General features: G+C 48.8%; 1 protein-coding gene across 1 annotated transcript in view; it reads right to left on the bottom strand.

The window, feature by feature from the left end:
• Nucleotides 1–15,000, bottom strand: part of LOC139907734 (regulating synaptic membrane exocytosis protein 2-like) — a 49,276-nt gene that overhangs the window by 29,240 nt on the left and 5,036 nt on the right. The window contains 9 exon segments of the mRNA XM_078290218.1: nucleotides 12–142; nucleotides 1,775–1,805; nucleotides 2,316–2,409; nucleotides 2,554–2,591; nucleotides 3,762–3,903; nucleotides 4,670–4,769; nucleotides 4,879–4,998; nucleotides 6,634–6,698; nucleotides 14,550–14,828. Of these exon segments, the coding sequence (XP_078146344.1) occupies nucleotides 12–142; nucleotides 1,775–1,805; nucleotides 2,316–2,409; nucleotides 2,554–2,591; nucleotides 3,762–3,903; nucleotides 4,670–4,769; nucleotides 4,879–4,998; nucleotides 6,634–6,698; nucleotides 14,550–14,828 (1,000 nt within the window).

Genomic DNA, 15,000 nt, shown 5'->3' with positions numbered 1-15,000 from the left:
GCGGTCCCTACCTCCGGTCAGGCAGGAAGTAGATCTTGACGTACGGGTTCCGCGGGCGGCCATCTTCCCTTCCGGGAAGCTCTTTGGCTCCGAGGACCGTGACGATCAGCTGGTGACCGACCTTATCATACCACAGCTTCACCTGCACACACACACACATGCACGCACGCACACACACACACACACACACACACACACACACACACACACACACACACACACACACACACAGAATTAATGACTGAAGTCAGCAGATATAGAAGCAGAGAGACAGACAGACAGACAGACAGAGAGACAGACAGACAGACAGACAGAGAGACAGACAGACAGACAGACAGACAGACAGAGAGACAGACAGACAGACAGACAGAGAGACAGACAGACAGACAGACAGAGAGACAGACAGACAGACAGAGAGACAGACAGACAGACAGAGAGACAGACAGACAGACAGACAGAGAGACAGACAGACAGACAGAGAGACAGACAGACAGACAGAGAGACAGACAGACAGACAGACAGACAGAGAGACAGACAGACAGACAGAGAGACAGACAGACAGACAGACAGACAGAGAGACAGACAGACAGACAGAGAGACAGACAGACAGACAGACAGACAGACAGACAGACAGACAGAGAGACAGACAGACAGACAGACAGACAGAGAGACAGACAGACAGACAGACAGACAGAGAGACAGACAGACAGACAGACAGACAGAGAGACAGACAGACAGAGAGACAGACAGACAGACAGACAGACAGAGAGACAGACAGACAGACAGACAGACAGAGAGACAGACAGACAGACAGAGAGACAGACAGACAGACAGAGAGACAGACAGACAGAGAGACAGACAGACAGACAGACAGACTTGCTGGCTAGCTAACAACAACTGAGCTTCTCTTCTCAAGCTACAACTCACCTCAACAGCATTTACACTACGGGACACTAAAACTCTCCATCAGAGGTGAGACCAAGTCAACTCTGCTCAAGTCCCAAGTCTTGAGGCACAAGTCCAAGTCAAGTCCATGTCATTAACGTCAAGTCTCAAGTCTAAATGTAGAACAGCAAGTCAAGTCAGAACAAATCAAGAGTCCAGTATCAATTTAATATCTTAAAGAAAACTAAATATCTAGGACTTTTCAATGCAATATGGTTTTAATAGGATAAAAACTTGGTAAGAGCATCATGAGTTTGATTTCTATAATCAGTTTCAACTTCAATAAATTCAATCATTCCATACAAATTCAGAAAACAGAATTTAAATTCAGTCGTCCGCTGGAACAAATCTCATCACTTTCAATCTAAGTCATTTACACAAACACAAGATCTCAAGTCAAGACTTTAGAAACCTTTTCAAGTCATCAAAGTACAAGTCAGAGTCAAGTCCCAAGTCACCAGAACCCAAGTCAGAGTCAAGTCTCAAGTCTTCTCTTCATGCATCAAGTCGAGTCTCAAGCAGTTAAAACTGGGACTGGAGTCCAAGTCATGTGACTCGAGTCCCCACCTCTGCTCTCCATTGACACCAACAGTAATACTAATAGATACGAGAGCAGCAGACAACATGCAGCACCGCAAACCACTAACTAGACCAGACTAACAGAGAGGAGAGAGAGAGAGACAGAGAGAGAGAGAGAGAGAGAGACAGAGAGAGAGAGAGTGAGAGAGTGAGAGAGAAAGACAGAAAGAAAGAAAGAAAGAAAGAGAATAAAGATAGGGATAATAGACAGATGGATCACTCCTCTCTGTTCTGCTCTACAGTCGGTTACCTGAAGTCTGGGAACAAGAGGCGTGGTCCGACTGGACACAGATGGGCTCTGCAACACATACACACACACACACACACACACACACACACACACACACACACACACACATACACACACACCCACACACACACACACACACACACACACACACACCACCATGGAAATGGACGACACAAAACAACAGAAAGTAGGGAAACACCCAAACCAGGAATCAAATCTGACAAATAATAAAAGTATAAAATAACATAAATATAACAATACAAATCAAAATAAAGAAATAATGATTCATGAAAAAAATAAAGTAAGGTTAAAGGTCACTGGCCCTGGTAACCATGGTAGGAAACTACCCATCATGCATTTGGGCACGGAGGGAAATCAGAAGCTAAGAGATTCACAAAGGTCAGAGGTCGCTTCCTCTGACAGGGGGCCGGCCGTGACACCTGACTGGCTGACAACGGTGATTATCTACGAGCTGATTGGCTGTGAGGTGCCTGGTCAGCGTTGCAGTGCATGCTGGGTACTTACAGAGACTTGTCCAGACATGAACTGCGGGGCGTCACGCAACACGCCGGGACTCATGGGAGACGTGACGGAGATGGAGGGACCGACCTTCTGAGACTCAAACGAACTGGAACCTGCACACACACACACACACACACACACACACACACACACACACACACACACACACACACACACACACACACACACACACACGTTACACACTCCTGAACACACACATGTAGTCTCGGTGCCTGTATCTCTGAGTCTTGACTCACTTGACTCCAGCTGGCCGTCTGGGAGTCTGGAAACATCTCTGAGGAAGAAAACAACAAAACACATGAGAAGAAAAACTGAAATATACAGTTCAGGTACTTCTACTCTCTCCTGTGGTACTTCTACTCTCTCCTGTGGTACTTCTACTCTCTCCTGTGGTACTTCTACGCTCTCCTGTGGTACTTCTACTGTGGTACTTCTACTCTCTCCTGTGGTACTTCTACTCTCTTCTACTCTCTCCTGTGGTACTTCTACTCTCTTCTACTCTCTCCTGTGGTACTTCTACTCTCTTCTACTCTCTCCTGTGGTACTTCTACTCTCTCCTGTGGTACTTCTACTCTCTCCTGTGGTACTTTTACTCTCTCCTGTGGTACTTCTACTCTCTCCTGTGGTACTTCTACTCTCTTCTACTCTCTCCTGTGGTACTTCTACTCTCTCCTGTGGTACTTCTACTCTCTCCTGTGGTACTTTTACTGTCTCCTGTGGTACTTCTACTGTGGTACTTCTACTCTCTCCTGTGGTACTTTTACTGTCTCCTGTGGTACTTCTACTGTGGTACTTCTACTCTCTCCTGTGGTACTTCTACTCTCTCCTGTGGTACTTCTACTCTCTCCTGTGGTACTTTTACTCTCTCCTGTGGTACTTTTACTGTCTCCTGTGGTACTTTTACTGTCTCCTGTGGTACTTCTACTCTCTCCTGTGGTACTTCTACTCTCTCCTGTGGTACTTTTACTGTCTCCTGTGGTACTTCTACTCTCTCCTGTGGTACTTCTACTCTCTCCTGTGGTACTTTTACTGTCTCCTGTGGTACTTCTACTGTGGTACTTCTACTCTCTCCTGTGGTATTTCTACTCTCTCCTGTGGTACTTCTACTCTCTCCTGTGGTACTTCTACACTCTCTCCTGTGGTACTTCTACACTCTCTCCTGTGGTACTTCTACTCTCTCCTGTGGTACTTCTACACTCTCTCCTGTGGTACTTCTACTCTCTCCTGTGGTACTTCTACACTCTCTCCTGTGGTACTTCTACTCTCTCCTGTGGTACTTCTACACTCTCTCCTGTGGTACTTGGATACTCTTTTATAATCAAAATGTCTCATTAGAATCAGTTCGGGACAACAAGTGTCATATTGATCAATTCTGCAGTAAATATGTAATCAGTCAAAGTGCATTATATCCGTCATATATTATATATTGTCTTATATGTGTGACCTTTGACCTCTGACCTACCCGATAGGTCGTGACACCACCAGTTCGACCTGCGGTTCTGGTTTGGACTCCAGAATGATGTTGTAAACTTCTTTAAACGTGGCGCCTTGCAGAACCCGACCGTTCCACTCCAGAACCTGATCACCTGGAGGGGGGGGGGGGGCAGGAAGAGAGAAACAGGCAGAGATCAGCTGTGGAGTTTTCTAGAAAAGCCTGAACCAAAGTCTCATTCAAACTGGTTCAACTGGACTCTTCTCTTCTCTGGGTTTGACTGAAACTCCATCCAGACCAGAACCAGCGAGCACAGAAAGACCAACAGCAAGTGGATTTGAGAGGTTCTGGATTAGACAGTTGGGCTTCTATCAGAATCACAGGGTCATTAATATAAACCATGTTCCTGTAACTTGGTCCGAGGTTCATGATGTAAAGCCTGCTGGGGGTTTGAGAGACCAGAACCAGATTCAGGATCCTGGTTCGTCAAACTCTCCTGATGGACTGGAGCGTTCCACACTCACTCATGACGAACTGAACGTGTGTGTAACTGAACCTGCACACTGAGTGATCTGGACTGATGGTCTCATGTCAGTGTGTGGTGACGCTGTGTGGAGATTCTGTTTGAATTGCATTGTGGGTAATGCCTGACACACCTGATGAAGACGATCCAGGTCCAGACGTCTGAATAATTAACTCTTGGTGGAGCGAATCGACTTTAAAATGACTGGAACTTTTCCAACAGCAGAAGAAGAACTGGGCGTGTGTCACAGGACATGTGATGTAAACCGTCCCAGAATGCTGTGGGGCGGCGGCCATGTTGCCACCGCCTTATTAACTGAGCATCATCAACCAGAGCTGTGCCACTGTTGTGTGTGTGTGTGTGTGTGTGTGTGTGTGTGTGTGAGAGTGTGTGTTACCTGGTCTCAGGTGTCCTACAGTATCGGCCAGACTTCCTCTCTTCACCTTGGTGATGAAAGCGCAGAGACGACCAGACTCCGTCATCTTCCCCCCCACCACCTGCACACACACACACACACACACGTTTAGTTTAGTTTAAATAAAGCTGGAATAGATACAGACAACAGAAACTCCACAGCAGAAACACCACAGAAGAAGAGAGCGTTACCTTGAGCCCCAGCAGCGCTCCTGTATCCGCGGGAACCGTCCCGTCCTTCATCCTCTTGTTCAGCAGGATCCGACCAATCAGACGCTCCCCATCCTTGGACGGCTGCCATGTGACCGGGTGCTAACGAGTCGCAGTGGTAAACACACATGGTCTCTTAGCAACAACAACAACAACAACAACAACAACAGCAGCAGCACATAACATCTCCATGGAGACAAAGCAGAGCAGGAGGTTTAACTCCAGTTCAGTCTGCAGTTGATTTACTGATTTTATCATTAACAAGTCAGATTGGATTTCTTACAAATATTTATATTATCATATTTTTATTTCTTAGTTTTGATTGTTATATTATTTTTTCTATTATTACGCATATTTTTTTATTAGTGCCACAAGAGACAAAATTAAAAAGTTATTTTAATCGACTTGCTGCATTGACTGAAGTGAGTGTGTTGAAGCCAGGAGAGAGAGAGAGAGAGACAGACAGAGAGAGAGAGACAGAGAGAGAGAGAGAGAGAGAGACAGATAGAGAGAGAGACAGAGAGAGAGAGACAGACAGACAGAGAGAGACAGAGAGAGAGAGACAGAGAGAGAGAGAAAGAAACAGACAGACAGAGAGAGAGACAGAGAGAGAGAGAGAGAGAGAGAGAGAAAGAAACAGACAGACAGAGAGAGAGAGACAGAGAGAGAGAGAGACAGAGAGAGACAGAGAGAGAGAGAGAGAGAGAGAGAGAGAGAGAGAGAGAGAGAGAGAGAGACAGAGAGAGACAGCTCTGGTTCACTTACTGTCTTCAAAGTCAAATTTATTTCAAAAGTGATTTTGAACTGAAAAGGTTTGATTCATGAATACATACAGCCAGTGAGACCAGAGTGAGTTTGTGTGATCAAAGGTGAGAGAGAGGGAGAGAGAGAGAGCGAGACAGAGAGAGGGGGAGAGAGAGAGAGCGAGAGCACAGTGCAGCAAAGGAGTGAAACCAAACCAACGTCAAGCAGTGAGACGGAGAAGGAGCAGAGAAAAACCAGACGACAGGAGGAGGAGAAACCAGAGAAACCAGACCAAGAAAACTGTGTCCTGAATCTATCTTTAACCCCAGGGGAGAGAGAGAGAGAGAGAGAGAGAGAGAGAGAGAGAGAGAGAAAGAAGGAAATCAGAGTGATTGACAGGCATAGTGACCAGTGAGGTGGCGGTCCAGACTCTTAGCCCCGCCCCTGTGAGAAGCCAATTGGCCCAGTGATCAGGCGGCATGCAGTGACTGGCAAACTAGTGACCCTGTGAGCTGTGACATCATCATTCCTGGTCTCTGACATCACTAAGACGAGACGGAGAAACCAAATGAAGAGACTGAAAAACTAATCCTGATGAAAGAGGAGGAGAAGAAAAGAGAAGAGGAAGAGAAAGAATAGAACAGAACAGAACAGAATAAATTAGAGTAGAATAGAACAGAAGCTCCTCCTCCTCGTTAGTACCTTGTCTCCCTGCTCCTCGTTAAGCGTGGTGCTGCTGCAGGTGTCGACGCCTGAGTCCTTCACCTGCCGCTCCAGCCAATCAGCTTCCTCCTCCGACCCACAAGCCCCACCCACCACACTCTGCAGCCTCTCTGATAGGCCAACAGAGGCCGCAAGAAAAAACGCCACCTCCTTATTGGCTGATTTCCTGTTTCCCCTCCCACTGTCGCCTGGGGGAATGGGGGGGGGGGGTGACAAACAGACAGATGGAGGCGGGGTTAGATGGATGGAGGGGGCGGGGCTTGGTCGTACCATAGACATGGGCGTGGTCTCGCCATGCCAAGAACCATGATCCCACCAATGGCCGTCCATGTCTCCTAGCAACCGAGTGACGGACAGCCAGGAGGAGAGAGAGGAAGAGTCAGAGTCAGCACACACACACACACACACACACACACACACACACACACACACACACACACACACACACACACACACCCCAGTGCAGCTCCTCCTGGTTCTATTTTATCTGCTGGTAAATTGTTGGTAGTTGACTCTCAGCTGAGTTTGATCCAGTCTGGATGGAACCGGAGCGGCTTGTGACCAGAACGCCGCCGGTTCGAACCCTCTGACCGGCTGACAGACTGAAGGAGTAACACTCTCCCTCCCTCCAGCTGCTGCAGCAGAACACTGTGGTTCTACTGGTTCTACTGCAGTAGAACACTGTGGTTCTATTGGTCATATCCCAAATAATGGTGAAAGAAGTTCAGGAGGAGATTATCTTCTTCTACTGCTCTCCTCTCCGAACCTGTCTCCCCACATCCAATCAACCGATCAACCAATTAATCAATCAACCAATTATCCTTACTTGCAGCTCTGCACCTCATTCACATCACCTCACCTCCTCCCTGTTCTCTGCTCTGGTTCTATTAAGTCACAGCAAGAGAAGGGGAAGAGAAAAGACTATTTCACTACAAGGGGCAATAGAGGAGCACAGTATTATTATTATTTTTAGTAGTAGAAGTAGTAGTGATAGTAGTAGTAGTAGTAGAAGTAGTAGTATTACATCTCTACAGCCTTGAACTTTGATGACACCAAATCAGTGAATCAGTGCCTCAAATTACAACACAATCAGCCAATCAGGAACAAGTATCTCCAGGACAACAGAGAACTAATGGCTCCTGGAGAAGCTTCAGTCCAGGAAAACCAGTTGAAACCACAGAAACCAGCAGAAGAAATGTTCTAGTCTTACAAAAAAAAAGAAATGTCCTTCCTTCCCTCCTCCTGGTTTATTCTGACACCAGAAACAACCAGAAACTACCAGAAACAACCAGAAACTACCAGAAACAACCAGAAACAACCAGAAACTACCAGAAACAACCAGAAACAACCAGAAACTACCAGAAACTACCAGAAACAACCAGAAACTACCAGAAACTACCAGAAACTACCAGAAACAACCAGAAACAACCAGAAACTACCAGAAACAACCAGAAACTACCAGAAACAACCAGAAACTACCAGAAACTACCAAAAGTTCACATCAAAGTAGCATAATTCTCTCATTTCATTATTAAAAGTTTGTTTACATTTTGTTGCCAGAAGTATAAAACTCTATTTAATTCTGCTATTACTGCTTTGACCAGATCTGTGTGTGTGTGTGTGTGTGTGTGTGTGTGTGTGTGTGTGTGTGTCTAACCCTATCTTTCAACCCAGTCTCCAGCCCTCCTCGCACAGTGGAAAGTCGAGACACAGAGGAAACTCAGGCTCACACAAAATGAGCGGTGGCCCAGAACAGCTCAGGACATCCAGAGCTACGCCGACACAAACAAAACCTACTGCTTTCTACTCCGCTGTCGAAACCCTCTACGGCCCTCAGAAACACAACGTCGCTCCTGTTCGGTCAGCAGATGGCTCCGTGCTCCTCAAGGACAAAACCCTGATCCTGGAGCGCTGGGATGAGCATTCCAGCACCCTCCTCAACCACAAGAACCCGTCCAACCCATCAGCCCTGGACTCTGACCCTCTGACTGGACCCTCTGACTGGTTGAACCACCACAGCTCACAGAAGTTCTGTCAGCTATAAGAAGACTGAAAAACAACAACAAATATTACTGAGAACATCCCTCCAGAGTATCAGGCTTGGTTCAGAAAAGACCGGAGTCCATCCGACATACTAGCTCCTGTAATCTTCTGCCTGTTCCTTGCTGCAGTCACACTCCTCTCCCACAAATCCCTCTCTCCTGATGATGACATTCAGCTACAGTTTCGTCTTGATGACAGTCTCTTCAATCTCGGCCGGCTGCAAGCTCTCACCAAATGCAACATCTCAATCATCCAGGAGCTGCAGTACGCAGACAACTGTGCCCTTCTCGCTCACTCCCGCCAAACAAACAACACCTGACATTGGCCTCACTTGGCCTTCAGGTAAACACTCAAAAAACCGAGCTAATTGTCCAGCAGCATTCTCCGGCTACTTCCCCAATTCACCATAGCTGGTACGCCCCTCAACGCTGTCGACCGCTTCTGCTACCTTGGCAGCATTCTGACTCCGTCCTGCCTGGAAGACATTCAGGCCCGCATCAACAAAGCCTTGTTGCCTTTGGTCAACTGCGCTCCAAGGTCTTCAAGAACAACAACCTGAGGACATCAACAAAGGTGACAGTCTACCAGTCTACCATGTGTCTTTCCACACTACGATATGGTGCTGAAGCCTGGACGGTATATCGCTCTTACCTCAGGCGTCTGGAGGCTTTTCACATCCACTGCCTCCAGAAAATCCTTAATATCAGCTGGGCGGACCGCATCCCACGTGTTGATATCCAACCAATCCAATGTACCTCCTGCCCCCCAGACTCTGCCCTCACCTGCACTATCTGCGGCTGCACTATCCCTGCAACACCCTGAAACCCCCTACAACACCCTGAAATCCCCTGCAACACCCTGAAACCCCCTGCAACACCCTGAAACCCCCTACAACACCCTGAAACCCCCTGCAAAACAGGCTTAACCAGAACCAGAACCAGAGCCAGAGACCTCGATGGACTGCCATATGCAGTAAGTAAGTAGGTGTACTGACAACAAAACATGACACAGTAAATCTGAGCGCTCATTCATAACCTTGAACCATGACGAGGCTTGAGTGCCTTTCTGCTGAGAATGCTTCACACACACACACACACACACACACACACACACACACGCACACACACGTGGTCCTAACATGTTGTCTATAATCCGTCTTTGCGGCACCGCCCCTACAGCAGACAGTTCCACTTTCTCAAAGCAGCTTTACACACACACACACACACACACACACACACACCATCTCCTCATACTCACAGGTCTGTCTGAACCCCATGGAGGAGGAGGAGGAGGAGGAGGAGGAGGCGGCGTCAGCAGAGGAAGAGGAGGTGTAGCTGCGTCTCCTCTCTCTTCCTGGTCAGCGTGTGTGTGTGTGTGTGTGCTGTGTGTGTGTGTGTTGTGTCCGGCCTGCAGGCTGCAAAGCAGTTCATGCCTCTCTGTAATGAGATTAACTGAGTGTTGTAAGCCCTGTTCTCTATCTATCTATCTATCTATCTATCCATCTATCTATTTATCTATCTATCTATCTATCCAACACACACTGGGCAGCTAGCCTGGTTCGGCAGCAAGCTCAATAGCTAGCTTGGTAGTTAGCTTGGTGGAACGTTAGCTTGGAAGATAGTTATCTTGGTGGAAAGCTAGCCTCCCTGCTATAGACTCAGCTGGCAGGTCAGATAGCTTGGAGAGCTCGTCAGGCGGTTAGTTAGCTGTGTGTGTAGCTAGTTTGGCAGGTTAGATAGCTCGGTGTATGGTTGCTGAATAGTAAACTGGTTGGTTGGGTAGTTTGGTGAGAAGCTAGCAGTGTAGCAGCCTTGACCTCCCTCCTCTCTTTACACTACATGTTAGCCACCGGATCCCAGAAATCATCAAATCCAGCAGATCATCAGAAATCCAGCAGATCATCAGAAATCCAGCAGATCATCAGGTGTGGAGACGTCCACCACCAGTTGGACAGAGATTGTCTGTCCAGTTACAATCTATATATTCTAATATTCCAACTCTGTTCACCTGACCTGGTGATGTCTGTCAGTTGGACACCAGTTGGACACCAGTTGGACACCAGTTGGACACCAGTTGGATGGAGGTTTGTCCAGTTCTTATATTCCAACACAACCGTCACATCTCCACAGTGACTCCTGAGGCTCAGTAATCCAGACCTCCAGCTCTCTCCTCTTCTAATCCAATTGGACAGACAGGAGTTGAGGCGGTGATTCGGCGGGCCGGTGGTACCAGAGCCGCTGCCTGCTGTATTCTGCTCTAATCTGGATTAGATTATCTGCCGGTTCCTGTTCCACGGCAGCAGCCAGGTCTCCGCCACGCTGCGGCCAGGTAAGGTTTGTTATGGAGTCCAGCCAACGTTCTCCTGGTGTCTTCTGCCTCCTCCACCTCCCTCCTGGACACTGAGCACCTCCTCTTACCTCCAGACCAGGGGGGAGGAGCTAGGAGCCCTCTAAGCCAATCAGGGCCTGTAATCTCTGACGAGGTGGCTTTTGGCCCAATGACGTGGAAGAAGGAGTTAAGCTCGTCAGCCGCGTGATTTTCTACCTCTGAGCTGAAAGGCGATCTGCAGTACAGACACACTGCAACACATTCTGCAACAGACACTGCAAAACAGACATCCTGCAACCCCCTGCAACACCCTACAACCCCCTGCAACACCCTACAGCACCCTGCAACCCCCTGCAACACCCTGCAACCCCCTGCAACACCCTACAGCACCCTGCAACCCCCTGCAACACCCTACAGCACCCTGCAACCCCCTGCAACACCCTACAGCACCCTGCAACCCCCTGCAACACCCTGCAACACCCTACAGCACCCTGCAACCCCCTGCAACACCCTACAGCACCCTGCAACCCCCTGCAACACCCTACAGCACCCTGCAACCCCCTGCAACACCCTGCAACACCCTACAGCACCCTGCAACCCCCTGCAACCCCCTGCAACACCCTACAGCACCCTGCAACCCCCTGCAACCCCCTGCAACACCCTACAGCACCCTGCAACACCCTGCAACCCCCTGCAACACCCTACAGCACCCTGCAACCCCCTGCAACACCCTGCAACCCCCTGCAACACCCTACAGCACCCTGCAACCCCCTGCAACACCCTACAGCACCCTGCAACCCCCTGCAACACCCTGCAACACCCTACAGCACCCTGCAACCCCCTGCAACACCCTACAGCACCCTGCAACCCCCTGCAACACCCTACAGCACCCTGCAACCCCCTGCAACACCCTACAACCCCCTGCAACCCCCTGCAACACCCTGCAGCACCCTGCAACACCCTGCAACCCCCTGCAACACCTTGCAACCCCCTAGAGCACCCTGCAACACCCTACAGCACCCTGCAACACCCTGCAACCCCCTACAGCACCCTGCAACACCCTGCAACCTCCTACAGCACACTGCAACACCCTACAGCACCCTGCAACACCCTGCAACCCCCTACAGCACCCTGCAACACCCGACAACTCTCTACAACAACCTGCAACCCCGTACAACACCCTGAAACCCCCTGCAACCCCCTGCAACCCCCTGCAACACCCTGCAACCCCCTACAGCACCCTGCAACACCCTACAGCACCCTGCAACACCCTACAGCACCCTGCAACACCCTGCAACCCCCTACAGCACCCTGCAACACACTGCAACCCCCTACAGCACCCTGCAACACCCGACAACTCTCTACAACAACCTGCAACCCCGTACAACACCCTGAAACCCCCTGCAACCCCCTGCAACCCCCTACAACACCCTGCAACCCCCTGCAACACCCTGCAACCCCCTACAGCACCCTGCAACACCCTACAGCACCCTGCAACACCCTGCAACCCCCTACAGCACCCTGCAACACACTGCAACCCCCTACAGCACACTGCAACACCCTACAGCACCCTGCAACACCCTGCAACCCCCTACAGCACCCTGCAACACCCGACAACTCTCTACAACAACCTGCAACCCCCTACAACACCCTGAAACCCCCTGCAACCCCCTGCAACCCCCCTACAGCACCCTGCAACACCCTGCAACCCCCTGCAACACCTTGCAACCCCCTACAGCACCCTGCAACACCCTACAGCACCCTGCAACACCCTGTAACCCCCTACAGCACCCTGCAACACCCTGCAACACCTTGCAACCCCCTACAGCACCCTGCAACACCCTACAGCACCCTGCAACACCCTGTAACCCCCTACAGCACCCTGCAACACCCTGCAGCACCCTGCAACACCCTACAGCACCCTACAACACCCTACAACCCCCTACAGCACCCTGCAACACCCGACAACTCTCTACAACAACCTGCAACACCCTACAACACTCTGCAACACCCTAAAACACCCTTGAACCACAGATTCAGTTTCTGCTACTCTCATCCCCCCTACAATCATTTGCCAGAGAGAGAGAGAGAGAGAGAGAGAGAGAGAGAGAGAGTGAGAGAGAGAGAGAGGGAGTATTGTATGTAGCTGCACTAAGTAGATTATCACAGTGAGCTAATTAAACAGAGAGAGAGAGAGAGCACAAAGTGGATGGGTATCTCTCTCTCTCTCCCCCCCCTTCACTGCTTCACTCTTCTCATTTTCTCCCCTACATTCTTCCTCATGTTAACCTGTCTCCCTGTCTCTAACCTTTCTATTTATGTTACATTAATATAGCTAATTATATGTTATATAATATAGCTAATTTTAGCTTAAATAACATATGATACAGCTAATTAGTGTTGAGTGTGTAGCTGGTGTGTTGAGGACAGTCTAGATAGAGAGCCGGTCAGTATCAGGGTCAACAGCAGATTAATGCTGTGATCTGGAGTCACACTGGGACACACACACACACACACACACACACACACGCACACTCACACACTCACACACACACACACACACACACACAGGTAGCTGCTAACTCTTTAGCCTGCTTTCTGTGATGAGAAGCCAGCAGTTAGCTGCTAGCTTTTAGCCCCGCAGTTTCTACTGTTATTGTAGTTTTTCATGTTTTCACAGTAAATTTCATGGGATTTTATTGCAGTTTTTTGCCGCCTGTCAGGTTCCTTTGTTGTGCTACCAACCTGCTAGGCTACAGTTTGTTATTCAGGGAGGCTGAGTTAGCCAGTAGCAGTGGAGACCGTTTGTTTTCATCTTCTGGAGAGCCACCTTGGGTGCTGAGACAGAGCTTTAGCTTTAGCTTTAGCCTGTCGCTGTCAGCCTGGAAGCTGTTATCCCCTCAGGCAAAAAACAGACTGTCCCATTTATTTCAATGGGACCAATATGTTATTTATTTATTTTTTTTAATATGTTGACTAATGACACGGATTGACGAAGTGCATGAAAATATCACAACCCAGTCTGTCAAAAAAGTCTGAACTAGTTGAACTTTGACGGAGCTTCAGGTAAACGTCGTCTGCTACCAGACTTCATCAGCCAATTAAATTTGTCCAGACTGCTTCAAAAGGTTTGGATCCCTGCCCACAACAACACAACCTGGGCGGAACAACGCAGACTTGTCCGTGAATTTGACAGATGCCAAATGTCCCATGTGAACGATGCCTTGGTCCGTTTCAGTAATTAGATCAGCGCATCGATCCCCAAAGTATCAATACTACCGATCCTGACATCTTCTTGTGAGTATCGATACAGCACCAAAAGTATCAATACCATGAAAGCTTCTATTCCTTTATGGATGAACACATTTTTATTTCATTCTTTACTATATAATCTGTAAAACTATGGAATCTAGATGTATTGTTGACTTTCCAGATTTAGCCTAATAATATCTGTAAACATCATTTACATCATTAACTCATTCCATTCCATGCTAGTATGTGAGCAGCTTTTAATGATGAAAAGCATCAGTATCTCCAGATCTTCCTCTTGGTATCTGATCAAAATCAAACTTTGTGGTATCGCCCGTCCCGATCAGCTGTGGTTTGTTTTACATCTTAACTCACTGAAACCCAGATGAATGAATGAATTAAAGTGGCCTGGGGCATCGTTCACATCGTCTCACGCTAACTACTAACTGAACTTGTTAGCAAACTTATTAGCACTTCAAGACAAACTGCTTAAAGAGATATTACACTCAAATCTCATGATAGTCACACACACACACACACACACACACACACACACAGTGACTCACTGTCCTGTTCGTCACAGCTGGTGTATTCGGGCGTCGTCGCTAGCTCCTCCTCCGAGCTGCTGAAACTACCTATCACATGCAACTTCCCCATTCTCCGCCCCCTCTGCGCCGCGCTCTCATTGGCCGGCTTCCTCCTGAGGGTGGAGCTTGGGTCCAGGTGTTGCTGGGACACGGGGCTGCGGCGGGGGGAGGTGGGGCTGGCGTGATTGGCCCGGTCAATCGAGTACGACCTCTGACCTCCAGCTCCGACCAATCCTGGAGCCCGAGGCTGACGGAGAGCTAGGAGCAGAAAATAAGGAGGGGTCAGACAGTTATAATATTAAGAGAAAAAACTGTTCCCTAAAGCGAGGCACTAAAGCTGCAGGTTGTTGGTTCTATTCTCTAGAACGAGGCACTAACGCTGCAGGTATTGGTTCTATTCTCTAGAGTGAGGCACTAACGCTGCAGGTTG

This window comes from Centroberyx gerrardi, chromosome 19 (genome assembly GCF_048128805.1).
Source record: "Centroberyx gerrardi isolate f3 chromosome 19, fCenGer3.hap1.cur.20231027, whole genome shotgun sequence".
NCBI lineage: Eukaryota > Metazoa > Chordata > Actinopteri > Beryciformes > Berycidae > Centroberyx > Centroberyx gerrardi.
Note: the sequence above shows the minus strand (reverse complement) of the source record. Positions and strands in the feature narration are given on the sequence as shown.